Source organism: Rattus norvegicus, chromosome 20, assembly GCF_021556685.1.
Source record: "Rattus norvegicus strain SHRSP/BbbUtx chromosome 20, alternate assembly SHRSP_T2T, whole genome shotgun sequence".
In the NCBI taxonomy this organism is placed as follows: domain Eukaryota; kingdom Metazoa; phylum Chordata; class Mammalia; order Rodentia; family Muridae; genus Rattus; species Rattus norvegicus.
Genome location: NC_141553.1, coordinates 11,777,726 through 11,791,660, shown reverse-complemented (window position 1 = coordinate 11,791,660; position 13,935 = coordinate 11,777,726). Strand labels below are relative to the sequence as shown.

Sequence of the window (13,935 nt, the reverse complement as noted above, 5' to 3'; positions counted from 1 at the left end):
CTCTTCCACTCGATCTAATCTGCGTAGTCTGCGTAAAGCTCATCCAGTGGGTTCAAGTTTCATTAACTTCGGTGTTGGATTTTCGGCTGGATTCTGTGAGACATGGATCTCCTTCTCCGTGCAAAGTTTCTGTCTTCAAATCCGTTTCCTGGACATACTGATCACAGCTATTTTCCAGTCTACCTGGTTAAGTCCATACCCTCTCCTGTGGGCTTCTTTCTCCTGGGCTGGGCCGTGTGGTTTTCTTTATTGACGTTAGTTCTGGACGATGTGAACAAGGAACCGTCAGCTAAGGGTACAACATCTTCACAGGTCTCTTTGCCTCGATCTTAACCCTTCAGGTTGCTGATGGAAAGCAGGACAGACAAGCTTTGCTCTGATTGTAACTGCACGTGCCTGGGGCTTCGAGGGCTACCCAGCCTCTTTCCTAGTTTCACGCTGCTGTGGCAAAATACCCCGATGAAGCCAATTTAGGGAGGGAACGGTTTGGTTCTCAGTTCCAGGTCCATCATTGTGAGGAAGCCAAGCACCCTTCTTTTCTTGACTTTTCTTCCTTCAGGGAAAGTCTCCTTTTTGGTAGTGACCTGGAATCTTTATGAAAAAAAAAAGTTTAAAATAGTTTGAGATGAGGAGTCACCTCCAAACTCATGATCTTCCTGCCGCTGCCCCACTAGGATCACTGGTGTGCAGTACCATATCCAGCAGGTATCTGAGGCAACAGAACCAGGAAGTCCTTCACAGCAAAGGAACCTTTAGGGTCCATCCTTACGGGGGACCCCCTCAGCGTCAACCTTCTCCTCTGGTTGTGTGGTACATGAAGGCCTATTGCATTTGTAGAGATATTTGTTTACGTCTGTTAGGAACCAATACATATTTCTTTAGTCTAGGGAAATGTCTTCAGCTGTGTGTCTCCTTGTTCCACTTTCTTCCTCTGAGACTCCGTTAGATGGATACATACTTACTCTGATCCCCCAGTGCCTCTGCTTCCTCCCTCTGCTTCCTCCTGTCACTCTCTAATCCCTGAGATCCCAGAGTCCTATGATTTCCCTTGGGAAGTTCCTCAGCCGAGGCCCCCTCTTCATCTTCTCTGGATGGTGTTCTTGACTCTCGGCTGTCTCCTTGGAGGGGTGTCTGGGTCTGCTGTATGAAGGCAGGCTAGGATACCCCACACCAGGCAAGCCACTATTCTCTAGTAACCAAAGTCATGCTAAGGCCCTGTCCATGCCCCAAGGGGCCTCCTTAGGCCAGTTTTTAAAATATGTATATGTCTGTGTGTGGATAGGCGTGTGTGAGTGCAGTACCCATGGAGACCAGAAGAGGATGCCAGATTTCCTGGAGAAGGGGCACTGAGATCCAAACTCAGGTGCTTTGGAAAAACAGTGTGTTCTGTTAACTGCTCAATCAATGGGCGTATACATATACATACATACATACATACATACATACATACATACATACATACGTGTATGTATATGTGTATATTTACATGCATATAGTTTATTGTGTGCTCTCTGTATCTATCTATCTATCTATCTATCTATCTATCTATCTATCTATCTATCTATCTGAAGAACAGGCTTTGAAAAAGACAAACAGTGAGCGTCTTCCTGTTACCAGTTGCTCACTTTGCGTAATGGTAGATTGGATCACAGGGCGGTGTGAAAGGATCGCAGTGTGGCTGTTCCCTGCCACAGCCCACATAGGTGCTGAGGTCACCGTCCTGAGGTGCACATGTTGTGTTCCGATCACTTGGTAACCGGCACCCTCAGCCACAGACCCTCATGGTTCAATTTCTGTATCCTACCCGGAGTCCCTTATAGCTTTCAGTGGAGAGAAAGTGTGCTCTGATCTCCAACAACTGCTTCAGCCAGGCTGGTTTCTGGAGTTTGCCCCCACCCCCACCCCAAACACACACACAGTCTGAGCTGGACATTTTGTTCAGCTGAGGATGACCATGGTCTGTGTTTGAGGAAAATCCACACTTTGTTCTGGTTGGGGTGAAGGATGACTTCCAAATGAGTCTTTGTGGAAAGACCTTGACAAACTTCCCGAGGAGAGGTTTTGTGTACAGGGGAAGGAGGCTTTAAAGGTTGGGCTCACAGATACTTGGCTTAGTGGCTTTGCAGTGCTACCAAGAAGTAGGGATACTTCTCTGCTGGCCCTCCTTTGGAACAGAAACATAGTTCTGTCAAACAGAGTGCCAGTTCTCTGGAGGCCGCTGTGTGGTTCTGAAACATGGCCACCAACAGCCTCTTGGGACTACTGTGGGTGACTGTGTCAGTCCCAACTGGTGTGTTTTGCAGGTGTTAGCATTTAGACACAGAGGGCCTGTGGACTGCATTCTAAAAGTTCATGACAAGATACAAGGAAAAGACACTCTCGACACCCTAGCTAGCGCTCCCGATGGATCTAGCGGCTTGATGCTCAAGTGTTTCTTTCCCTGCTTACCAAGTTGACTGCTTGGGCATACTATTAAAATTCTAGGTATCTTAGTGTCCTGTGTAAAGTGGGTTATTAACAGCATTCCAGAAACTGGGCAAATAAATGGTAGGTCAAAAGGAAGGCCTTCTGTGCCTGCCACTATCACCTACCCCAGCCACCTAGTGGCTACTTTGGGACTATGTAAGGAGGAAGAAGATAGATAGACAGGGAGAATGAAGAGGAAGAGGCATGTCCCTCTGGGAGCCATGTTGGGAATGTGCTTTGGAGGCTGGTCCACCCCACCCAGGAAGTCAAATGGAAATAGGAGTTATGTGCTGGCTTTCAGGGCCAACAGAAGCCATCCTCTGTGCCCTCAAAGGATGCCTTTTTCAGACATGAGCCCTCGCTGTGACATTCAGATTCAAAGCCAGAGGCCTGTTCTAGGAGTGTGTGGTCCATAAACCATGCCTGGTAACCTCCTTACTGGTCCTCTGGACCACCTGAAAGGGTTAGTCGGACATCCCTGAGTTTCTTCGCCTTCCCTTCCCCAAATGCAGCCTGTATATGAGAAAAGTCCCCAAACGTGGGTGTCGAAGTGGCTGCCGGTTGGACCAAAGCGTTCCTCTGCCTTCTGACTTAGCACTCGTGCCCCCAAGTTCTCCCGTGCCTCCCTACTCCCTGCGTAGCCGCACAGTCTTGCACCCACATCCGGGGGGGGTCTCTGGGCCCAGGGCCACGAGTCGCGCGTCCCCGGGGCCCTGCGCGCGCCCGGGCGCCTGACCCGCCCCGTGACGCATTTGCAACCGTCCGGAATCGCGGCTGGCCAGCGCGCACCCGCGGCGCGGGGCACGCGCCTCGTGCACGCGCCCGACCACGTGACTCCGCGCGGCCAACCGGCGCGCCGGGATTTAGGGATAAAGCGCGGCCCCGCGACAGTTGCGGCGGGAGAGCGGCGGGGCAGAGAGCGTGACTCGCCCGCTCCAGTGCCACCGGTTCCCGCTGCGCTTGCCGCCGCCGTCGCCGCGCAACCATGTCGGAAGAGAAGCCCAAGGTAAGCCCGGTACGCAAGACGCAGCAGATTCCGCGGGACGCAGGCTGGGCCGCGCGCAAACGGGACCCGCGGGACCGCGCCCGGGCCTCCGCGCCCCTCCCCCACTCTACCGCGCCCCTCCCCCACCGGCATCGCACTCCTCCCCGGAGCTTTGCTCTAGCCCCGCCTCCGGCTGTGCCTCCCGCCACGACAAGGCTCCGCCCCCGGACTAGCCCCGCCTCAGATGGAGCCACGCCCACGCCCCCGAGAACCCGGAACTTGGGTGCTGGTTCTTGGTTCACAGGGCTCCCCGTCGGTCCTCACTCCGGACACGGCTGTCTTTTGCATGCCGTGCGCGAGGCGCAGCGGTCGCTGTGAGAGCTGCACCAGTGTGGGAGCAAGGCTGGCCGCTCCGAGCTTCCAATGTTCGCCCGGCCGCATGCCCTCCCACTCCATCGCGGTGGTCTCCGCAATTGGTGCTTGGAAAGGCCGGGTTTGCCCATTCCAAATTGAACAGTTTTTCCAGCCTGCTCTGGTGGGGATAGTTTTATCCAACGGGAGATGAACGTTGGAGCCTGGTATTCTGTGCTCTTGACCGGCCTGGAGATGACCACTTTCTTGGTTCTGATGACAGACCCTAGGACCAGGGCAAGCATCTGGAATGCCGTGGTACCATGCTCAGCAGCCGAGCCCAGAGATCTCATTCCTGCAGGGCCCTTACCTTTAATTTCAGCTCAGCCTTGGGTCCTGCCTGCACCATCCCGGATATTGAATGAGCACAGTTCGTCCTCTGCCAAGAGTAGACACTTACTTTATATTTTGTAGCTGGTAACTGCAACAAGAGTTGTAACCTTTTGATGAGCTAGGCAAGAAGTGAATGCCTGATGTGGCACTGGAAAGACCACGCCTTCTGTCTCTCCAGGTTAGGGGAGGCAGAGGCTTATATTCTTTTTTATATTTTGGTGATGCAGCCCAGGGACTTTTGTACACTAGGCAGATGAGTAACCAGTGAGTTACGACCCTCCCCTCACCCCCAATTACCCCACTCTCTTTTAGATAAGCTTTCTTTGTAGTCCAGGCTGTTTTCAAACTCAAAGAGATCCTCCTGCTTCAGCCTCCCGAATGTTGGGATTAAAAGCGTGTGTCACTAAGGGTGGCCTGCCTTCGTTTGGTTTTGCTGTGTTTTGAGACTGGTTTCCCTGTGTAACTCAAACTGGCCTCCACCTAGACCCAGGAGTGCTGGGGTGATGGCAGTCACTGTGCTAAGCCCTCGTTCTTCTGAGTTTACTTGTTAATTAGAGAACTCCAGACCGGAACCAGGCATCCTGCTATCCAGGAAAGCATGCCTGAGGCCTTTTCACCTTTGTCTCAGTTTTGAGCACACACACACATATCCTTTTGGGATAGAAGTCAGTGCATCTTGGGACCTAGAATTGTTCATGCTTCTGGCTTACAGACCTCACTTTTTCTCATGTGGGATCCCACCCTTTGGGGCAGGTGCCAAGCTCTGTGAGCAGTACTGCTGTGTCACTGGTGTCCTGAACTGAAGTGGGGGGAAGTCTCACACAGGAGGGGATGGGAGAATGGTGCCCCAAGGCGTGTTCTTTCAGGACCCTGTTGGAACCTCTCTCCTGCCGACCATTCCTCAGACTAGAAAGAGCTGTGCTCCTATCCAAGACTGTTAGAACCCAGTGCAGGGCAGGTTGACTGTTCTACCTCTTTCTCCAGGGATAAAAAGTTGCTGAGGACATCCCAGGGAAACAGGGTGCTTCTTGTGGAGCATGTTCTGTGGAACTGTGGGGAAAAAGCTGGCGTGAGGACAGGGAGAAAGCTTGGTCTGCAAGTAGAATAAGGGATCTGTCTCCTTAGAAATAAAAGGTTCTCAGCTGGAGGGATGGCTTAGTGGTTAGGAGCACTGACTGTTCTCCAGGGGACCAGAGTTCAGTTCTCAGCACCCACATGGCAGCTCACTCCTGTCTGTAACACCCCAATCTGACCCTCTCACACAGACACGCATGCAGGCAAAACCCCAATGCATATAAAATATTAGTTAATGGTCCCAAGGCTGCAGACTGCTCAGCAGTTAGGGTCGCAGGTGGCTCTTTCAGAGGACCTGGTTCAAGTCCCAGCTCCCACGTTACTGCTGACAAACATCTGTAACTTCACTCCCGGAGGATCTGGCACCTTCTTCTGGCCTCCTTGGACACTGCCTACGTGTGATTCACAGACAGACGTGCAAGCAAATACTAATATACATGAAAACAATCATAAAGGTTAAAAAGCCCCTGTGAACTCTTATCCATGGTGGCTGAAATGGTGCATCCCGTGGGCCGAGCCTGCTCTGAACAACAGAAAGGAGGTCCTTTTCAGACTGAACAACCCAAGGTTGGCTGTGCGGCCCATAACAAACTTATTGTTCAAAATGTGTTTCCAGGCAGCAAGAAGTGCTGACTCGGCCCTTGTCCAGCAGCTTGTGTGTATCGTGATTATATAAAAACTACTGCCACTCAATACGGTTTTTTCCTCCAGTATGGAGGATGGAACCCGGGGCCCTGAGCACACGTATTCTTTAGAGCTATACGGAGCCCAGAAGAAAGAGCAGAGTCTGAGATCAGAGGGCCTGGGGGGACCTCAGCCTTTACCACCTCCACTGGATTCACTCAGGGTCCCCTAGTGCCCTTCTGGTTCTCCACCCTTGGCTTTATGCTGGCTTTTCTTACCAGTCAAAGAGCCAAGTGTAGCCTGCAGGTATGTGTTTTTACTAGCCTCATAAGTAATTTTTTAAGCTTTGGCTGTCTAGATTTAATGAGCAGATTTTTGTCTTTGAGTTGGTAGTCTGTAAGGACTGGCTTTGCACTGCGGTTTCTACCACTGTGCTTAACGAATGTAGGTTAAAAATAAATTCTGTGTAAAAATAAGACAGTCCCACGAGCAACTCTGAGCTGCTGGGGGAATTTTGAGAATTAGGTTGTTTTTAACGAGTCAAAACAACAACCTTACCCAAGAACTTGCGCTTTAAACCCTGGTGATTCTGGCTTTCGAGACCCTTTTTTTCATGTCTTGCAGGAGGGTGTGAAGACAGAGAACGACCACATCAACCTGAAAGTGGCAGGGCAGGATGGCTCAGTGGTGCAGTTCAAGATCAAGAGGCACACTCCGCTGAGCAAGCTGATGAAGGCCTACTGTGAGAGGCAGGTACGTGCTGACCAGAGGAAGGAGTCTTGTGGGGGGTGGGGGATGGGGGCTGCTTGTGTTGCAGGCTTGCCTTTACTGCCCTGGATCTTGGTATCAGCATGAACTTATAGTGTGCCTCTCCCTGGGCTCCTACACATGGATAGGTGGATCTTGGGCTTAAGCAGACTCTAGTGGGACTTGCTACCTGGTAGACCATCATAGTGGTGGCACACTCCTATAGGGGCAGTAAATGGCTCTGCTGAGGCCCTATGGTGCACTCAGACGTGGATCAGTGCTGGTTCGAATTCCTCTTTCTGGTATCCATCCAATTATGCTCATGTATGCTGTCCTCATTGGCGATTTTATTTTATTTTTTAATGTTATTCAGGAAAGTAAGGCTACATGCAACCCCATCAATTCATTACTGTTTTACAATAGCAAGCTGACTGACCTTGTCCCCAGCAGTGAGCAGGGTTGTCTGTGACTGTGAACTCATGGCTCTTGTACACACCGTGCTTGGGTCTGTCCATCTATTCATTCTTATTAGGACCTTCTGGCAGATGGGCACATGCTAGCCCGCCTGGAAGGCCTTGGACTCCTAGTCTCAATTGCTCCTCCGATGTCTGCCTCAGTGGCTTCTTGGCTTGCTGTACATAAACCCAAGTGCCAGATCCTGTTTGAACCCTGCCAGCTGGTGGCTCTCAAAGGGGGCCCTGCCCTTCTGTGAGGGTAGCAGCATCTCCTTACGGTGGTTCAAGGTTGCCCTGAGCGCTTGCCCGCACAGCTAGGTACTGTCCTGAGGTGGTACCATGCTTTTTCCTTTCCTACCTCCTGAGCCCTGCAGATGGTGCCCTCGGCCTCCTCTCTTCTGGGTTTTGACCACAGATACTTCTCACCTGGGAAAGGTGAGACGGAGCTTGCTGGTGACACCATGTCCCCCTTGTGCCCTCCCAGCTGAGTCAGCTTCGTGTGCTGTGTGCCACCACTTGGACTGCACATGTGTAGGCCTGTTCCTTGCTCTTGTGGTTGTGTTTGCCCGGGTTTCTGCTGAGACGCTATGTTGAGGGTGCACACTAGGTCAGCTACCTCAGTGTTCTGGGGCATCCTGCTGGCCCCACCCAAGCCATTGTTTGGAGGTGAGGTTGTATGCACAGCTGCCATCCCAGAGTCTTGGGAGAGTCATTCTGGAGTCTTCTTTGTCTTCTCTTGAGTCTTTTTCTGTGTTAATAGCATCATCTCCCACATCTGACAGGGACATCTTGTCACATCTGGCTGCATGTAACAGTGTAGGCTGCGGTGAGCTATCAGGAAGGTGCCATCATTCTCTGTTAGCATCCTGTGTTTTGGGACACGGGTGACATTCTGCTTCTCTGATGTGAGATCTCAGCAGGGGCTCAGGAGAACTCCTCACTCTGGCATGGTGCTCTCTGGGCCCTTCCCATATGTAGACTTGTCTCTACCTGTCCTGCTCCTGGGTAGACAGACGTCTACCTCTGCTGCTGGGAGTGCCCAGTTCCCCTCAGTCAGCCAATCTGTGTGCTTACCTGTGACCATTTTCCTCCGTTCAAAGATTTATTTATTGCGTGTACGGTATTCTGCCTGCCTGCATGTCAAAGAGGGAATCAGATCCCATTACAGATGGTTGTGAGCCACCATGTGGTTGCTGGGAATTGAACTCAGGACCTCTGGAAGAGCAGTCAGTGCTCTAACCGCTAAGCCATCTCTCCAGCCCCCAGAAGTGCTCTGTCTGCTTCTGTTTTGTGGTTTTTTTTTTTTAACCTAGTAGCAACTTTTTTTTGTTTTCTTGGTGTGTGTGTGTGTGTGTGTGTGTGTGTGTGTGCGCGCGCGCGCGCGCGCGTGCACATGTGCGTGCACACACAGTTTTTAACCTTCCTAAAAGCTTTAAGTGTACATGTGTTTTAACTGCTCCATCTCCTTTTTTCTGCCTCCCAATATTGAAGAAACTCGAATTGATGTTATACAGGATTTGCTTAGGAGACATGGAGTCATACAAAGTGGAATTCAGCTAAAGGAACACTGTCTCCAAAACACCCTAAAGATAAGTGGGGTACCAACCAGGCCTGTTAGAGATAAGAGACACTTAGGAGGCTAGGATGTCAATGTTTCTTCACAAGGACTGTTAGCTCTATTCTCACATCAGAGGCAACAACCCTGACTTACAAGCAGCTATTAGACCTATCAAATGATACGCCTCCAGGAGGACCGAGCAGGGTCACAGCCAGTATTCAGTCTGGCCTGGTATAAAGTCCCCCTTACTGAGAAATGCACGCGGTTAGGTGGGCAGGATTACCCCAGGTAAGAACCATTTCAAAGAGAACAGCACTGGTGTACTTAAAATAATTCTGGCGATATGCCGTATCTTTGCTGTGTAAACTTCCCATCTGCCTGAGTGGCCAGACTTGCAGTGTCCTGTGTCTGTTTAAGTTGTTCACAGTGTGTCCTGGGCCTGGGACATGTTGCTTTCTTCTTTTCTGGTCTCTTCTCACCTATTTGAGTCTTTTCCTAAATGCCCCCCACCCCCACCCCCAGTTTCTGCTTGTATTTAAGAGTGATGGAGCGAACCCCCGTGGGAAGGAGAAGGGCTGTGTGTTTGGGTGGACATAGCAGAGGCTGCATGTCCGCAGGGTGGTTAGAACTGGGGAGGTCTGGGGGCCCAGGTGCTGCTCTGAGAGGCACTGTTTCCTAAGGAAGATTGCCTCCCAACTGTGCCCAGAATTGGGGTTCAGCTGGAAGACTGAGGAGTCTCTGAGGGTCATCAGGGATGCAGGCTTTTATTAGCCTACACTGGGACACCCACTGCTCATACCTGTCTTTTTTTCTTTTTAAAGATTTATTCATTTATTATATATAAGCACATTGTAGCTGTCTAAAGACACACCAGAAGAGGGGATCAGATCTTTACAGATGGTTGTGAGCCACCATGTGGTTGCTGGGAATTGAACTCAGGACCTCTGGAAGAGTAGTCGGGTGCCCTTAATCACTGAGCCATCTCTCCAGCCCACTCATACCTGTCTTGACAGAGCTCTCAGTCCACATCTCTAGAAAGCCCTGCTTATTGCTGTGAGAGAGAAACTTTCTTGGCCTCTGAGGATTGTGGGGGACTTTGAACCCTTGGTGATTCGTGTGAACTTTTTATTTTTATATACATGGGTGGTTTTGCTTGCATGTATGTATGCCTGTGTACTATACAAATGTCTGGTTTTCACAGAGGCCAAAAAAGGACATTACATCAGATCCCCTGAAACTGGAGTTCCAGGTGGTTGCAAGCTGCCATGTGGGGGCTGGGAAACCGTACCTGAGTCCTCTACAGAACAGCAAGTGCTCTTAACCCCCGAGCTAGTTCAGCCCTGAATGAGAACTTTCACAGAGTTGACCCAGGGGTTCCTGGTCTCACATCCCTGGGGCCCTGAGGTTTTTGGTGTGGCACACATGGGAACCCTGTGTCCTTAGGCTTGCGGCTTCAGATTCCAGCCAGCAGAGAGACCAGTCATCTCTGGGTTCCTTCATAGAGGCCGTGCCTTTCCTTCAGGAAACAGTCACAGCTGTCCCATCTGTCCTGTTTCAAGGACAGCAGGGCTGTCGAGGGAGAGGGCACTTCTGCCTGGTGTTGACCTGCTTCCTCCCGACAGGCTGAGGCCCACTGCCCTCCTTTCAGGATGGGAAATGCCTTTCTTTCCTGCCATGCTCCTCACAGCCTTCCTGATTCTGGCCCTGTGGTCACCTGACCTGTTTCTCTCTGGGAACTTTCCAGAGGAGGAAATGGTACTAAAGTACAGAAGGGAGGAACTTGGCTCAGCTTTCCTTCTGGGAGGAAGTGAGAGACAGAATTAGGACAGGCCTAGTGTTGGAATGAACTGGAAACTTCTGAGAGGGTTAGTTTGGGGCAGCATAGGCTGTAGATTGTGGGCCACTAGGGCTCTTTCTGCTCAGCTGGGTCATGTGTGCATATGCGGAATGCTCATACTATTGATGGCCCTGAATACGTATCTCCAGGTTAAACTGTGTCAGCTGGGAGTGTCTAAGGCTTTTCCTTCCTTCTCCCCAGGGCTTGTCAATGAGGCAGATTCGATTCCGGTTTGATGGACAACCAATCAACGAAACAGACACTCCAGCCCAGGTATGAAGTGTCTGTCTCCAGGTTCTGCGCCATTTTTAGTTTCTAAACGTCCATTTGGAACACTGTTATTTGAGAAATGGCTTGTTTCCACAATGATTTTTTTTAAATTTATTTATTTTTATGGGCATTGGTGTTTTGCCAGTGTGTATGTGTGAGGGTGTCAGCCAGATTTTGGAATTACAGTTGTGAGTTGCCATGTAGGTACTGGGATTTGAACCTCTAGAAGAGCAGTCAGTGCTAACTGCTGAGCCATCTCTCCAGCCCCTCGACAATGATTTTAGTTATTAGACTTCAGGTTTTGATACTTTGAGATTGAGTTTCTCAGACAAGTGGTAGTCAGACATATCTTTGTTGTTTAGAGGCAGTGTCCAAGTGTAGGACCCACACTCTCAGGCTGATTGCCCAGAAATCCATCCACTGTGTGGGCTGATAGAGGGAACACAGCTCCTGAGGTCCTGAGGGCTTAGTGCCAACCGTTTGCTCTTTATTGGAGTTTGAACTGGAGTCAGAACTTAAATATTTGTCTTACTTTAAAAAAAAAAAAGATGTATTTTTATATATATGAGTACATGGTCTCTGTCTTTAGACACACCAGAAGAGGGCATCAGATCTCATTACAGATGGCTGTGAGCCACCATGTGGTTGCTGGGATTTAAACTCAGGACCTCTGGAAGAGCAGTCAGTGCTCTAACCACTGAGCCATCTCTCCAGCACCTGTCTTACTTTAAAAATATTTAATTAAAAGTATTTTTGTGAGGGCTGGGTAGTTGGCTCAGTGGTTAAATACACTTGTTCTTGCAAAGGACCTGGGTTCAATTCCCAAAACTTACAACTGTCTTTAGCTGTAGTCCCAGGAAATCTGATGCCCTCTTGTGGCCCCTAGTCATTAGGCACACAAGTGATGCACATATGTGCACATAAAAACTAATTAAATGGGCTGGGGATTTAGCTCAGTGGTAGAGCGGTTACCTAGGAAGCGCAAGGCCCTGGGTTCGGTCCCCAGCTCCGAAAAAAAGAACCAAAAAAAAAAAAAAAAAAAAACTAATTAAACAATTTGGGGGGTGGCTAGGTGGTTATGGTACACACCTTTGATCCTAGGATTCGGGAGTTATAGGTAAGCCAATCTCTTGAGTTCGAAGCTGGCTTGAGCCACAGAGCGAGTTCTAGGATAGTCATGGCTACACAGAGAAATTATGTCTCAACTCTTTTTTTTTTTTTTTTTTTTTTTTTTGTGGGGTTGGAGAGATTAGCTTAGGGGTGAAGAGAAGCAGCTGTTCTTCCAAAGGACCTGGGTTCGATTCCCAGTACCCCCCCTGGCACCTCAACACTTCTATAACTCCAGTGTTGGGGATCCAAGAATCCTCCATGCATTTGGGGTACATAAGCTCACATAACTACATACACAGACACATAGAAACAAAAGATAAATGAATAATACTTTTTTTTTGGTGAATGTGAAATGTTTCTCTAAAAATGCTGGGTCTGGCGCGATAGCTTGCTGGGTAAGATGCTTGTCACCAAACCCAATGACTTGAGTTCATGTGAGTGTCCCCCTCATTAAAAATGTATTCAAGTGTCTTAAGATGCTGACATTGCCGTATATGAAATAGCGTAAGTGCACAAAGTGTTTTCTGTGGCTGATGAGTCTGTTTTTAATGACCCCATTTTTCTCTCAGTTCTTAGCTCTGATTATTCTTCTGTGAATCTTGTCAGAAGTCGGGTGGATAAGTAGTTACTGAGACTCCACAGTAACCCTTTTTCTCGCATGCTGCACTCCAGCCAAGGTGACTGGGCTGTGTCTAGTGTAGGGGAAGCCGTTTGGGAGCGTGGTATCATTGTGAACTGACTTCTGGATTTCCTGTCTCCTCTCCCTGGCCCGCCCTGGCACCTTCGAAAGCTGGAGATGGAGGATGAGGACACCATTGATGTATTCCAGCAGCAGACGGGAGGAACGGCCTCCCGAGCCAGCGTCCCCACACCCAGCCATTTTCCTGACATTTGCTATTGAATGGTGACCATGCAGCCACACCAATCACACAAGAGTCCGCAGAAGCCAGAGTCACCGAAAAGAGTCTCCTTTCCCGATGCGCTTGGAGTGAACTACATCCAGAATACGCTGCAGGGCGAGAGCATTACATACCCTGGTCGTTAGGAGGGTTTGGTTTGGGGGAAATGAGGCGTGGGGTTTTTGGGGTTTGTTTTGTTTTCATTTGTTTCCTCCCATTTCTAAAATTTTTTCTCCCCCAAACTTGGGTCTGGATGTACAGACTCTCACCCTGTGGCCTGAGTCTAATCCCTAGAACTATGGTTTCCTCCGGTGTGACTTGTCCTGATCAGGTAGAGAGAGCTTGTGGTCACATTACCCAGTGGGCATACCTGTGGGATGTGGGGAGGGGCAGAGAAGCAGAATTCCACCCGTTTGTTGTAGGCATAGGATATTAAAATGTGAAATACTGTAAATTTGAGCTTTGTCAAGCATATGGTGAAGTTAAGGGAAAAAGACCAGTGCTTCTTAAAAACTGTGAGGAGTCTTCCTACTGTGGCCCAGGCCGGCATATGCCCACTTGCTTCTGGCATCTGGTAATGGATACATCGGTAAGGGTGGCATAGTGAAACCCACCCCCCACCCTTTTTATAATGTCCAAGAAAGTAATTGTCCCGTCCCATTTGGAAATTGAACATGATCTCAGATTCTTCTGGTCCTTGCTAGATATATAATTATGGTTTCTGTCTAAGAAGGTAATCAGTTAAGTATCAAGTTTGCTGCAGTGTTGTGTAAGAGCCCCGCTTTCAAGTGTGGTTGCAAAAGCAAGCCCAGGAAAGGTGACCTCATTTTCCCGGATTGTGGTGTGCAGTTTTCCAAGTGTGTGTTAACGGGACGCCTCGGTGGGTGACTGCGGTTCTGCATCGTGGGGTCAGTTAAATGTCTATAGTTCCTGCCTGCCATCCTTCTGTAAGGATCCATTGCTGCTTGATGGCCATCTCTGCCTTTTATAGTCACCCGACACTGACCTACCATCTCTCGCTTGCTTAAAGTCCCGAGGAAAATGTTTCTGCCTGTTTGCTGCGTGGGCCTGGGTGGGGTGTCTGTCGGCTCTGTTGTGTTTCTTCACCGGTTTGTACCTGTTGTCCTTTACTACTGTAAACAGTAAATATAGTTTGGTATTCTGTC

General features: G+C 49.7%; 1 protein-coding gene across 7 annotated transcripts; it reads left to right on the top strand.

Annotated features, from left to right (window-relative positions):
• The first annotated feature begins 3,355 nt into the window (after positions 1-3,355).
• Sumo3 (small ubiquitin-like modifier 3) lies at positions 3,356-13,935 on the top strand. 7 transcript variants are annotated; one of them, XR_015644996.1, is made up of 5 exons: positions 3,356-3,472; positions 6,518-6,646; positions 10,692-10,763; positions 12,440-12,547; positions 12,661-13,935. XR_015644996.1 is itself a non-coding variant. In XM_087598119.1 (4 exons), the coding sequence occupies exons 1-4, from the start codon at positions 3,452-3,454 to the stop codon at positions 12,769-12,771; spliced, it is 342 nt and encodes a 113-aa protein (XP_087454245.1). In that variant the 5' UTR covers positions 3,356-3,451; the 3' UTR covers positions 12,772-13,935. The 7 variants fall into 7 exon arrangements, 3 of the variants coding, with proteins under 3 accessions (XP_087454245.1, NP_001019466.1, XP_087454244.1); XR_015644995.1 differs by having other exon boundaries at positions 3,356-3,481; XR_015644994.1 differs by lacking the exon at positions 3,356-3,472 and adding an exon at positions 5,820-6,199.

Bases quoted from the DNA above. Each gene is read 5' to 3' on its own strand.
- Sumo3 (XM_087598118.1), top strand. From the start codon at position 6,155: ATGCTGGCTTTTCTTACCAGTCAAAGAGCCAAGTGTAGCCTGCAG. The intron at 6,200-6,517 runs GTATGTGTTTTT...CATGTCTTGCAG, and splicing joins GAGCCAAGTGTAGCCTGCAG to GAGGGTGTGAAGACAGAGAA. The intron at 10,764-12,660 runs GTATGAAGTGTC...CACCTTCGAAAG, and splicing joins AAACAGACACTCCAGCCCAG to CTGGAGATGGAGGATGAGGA.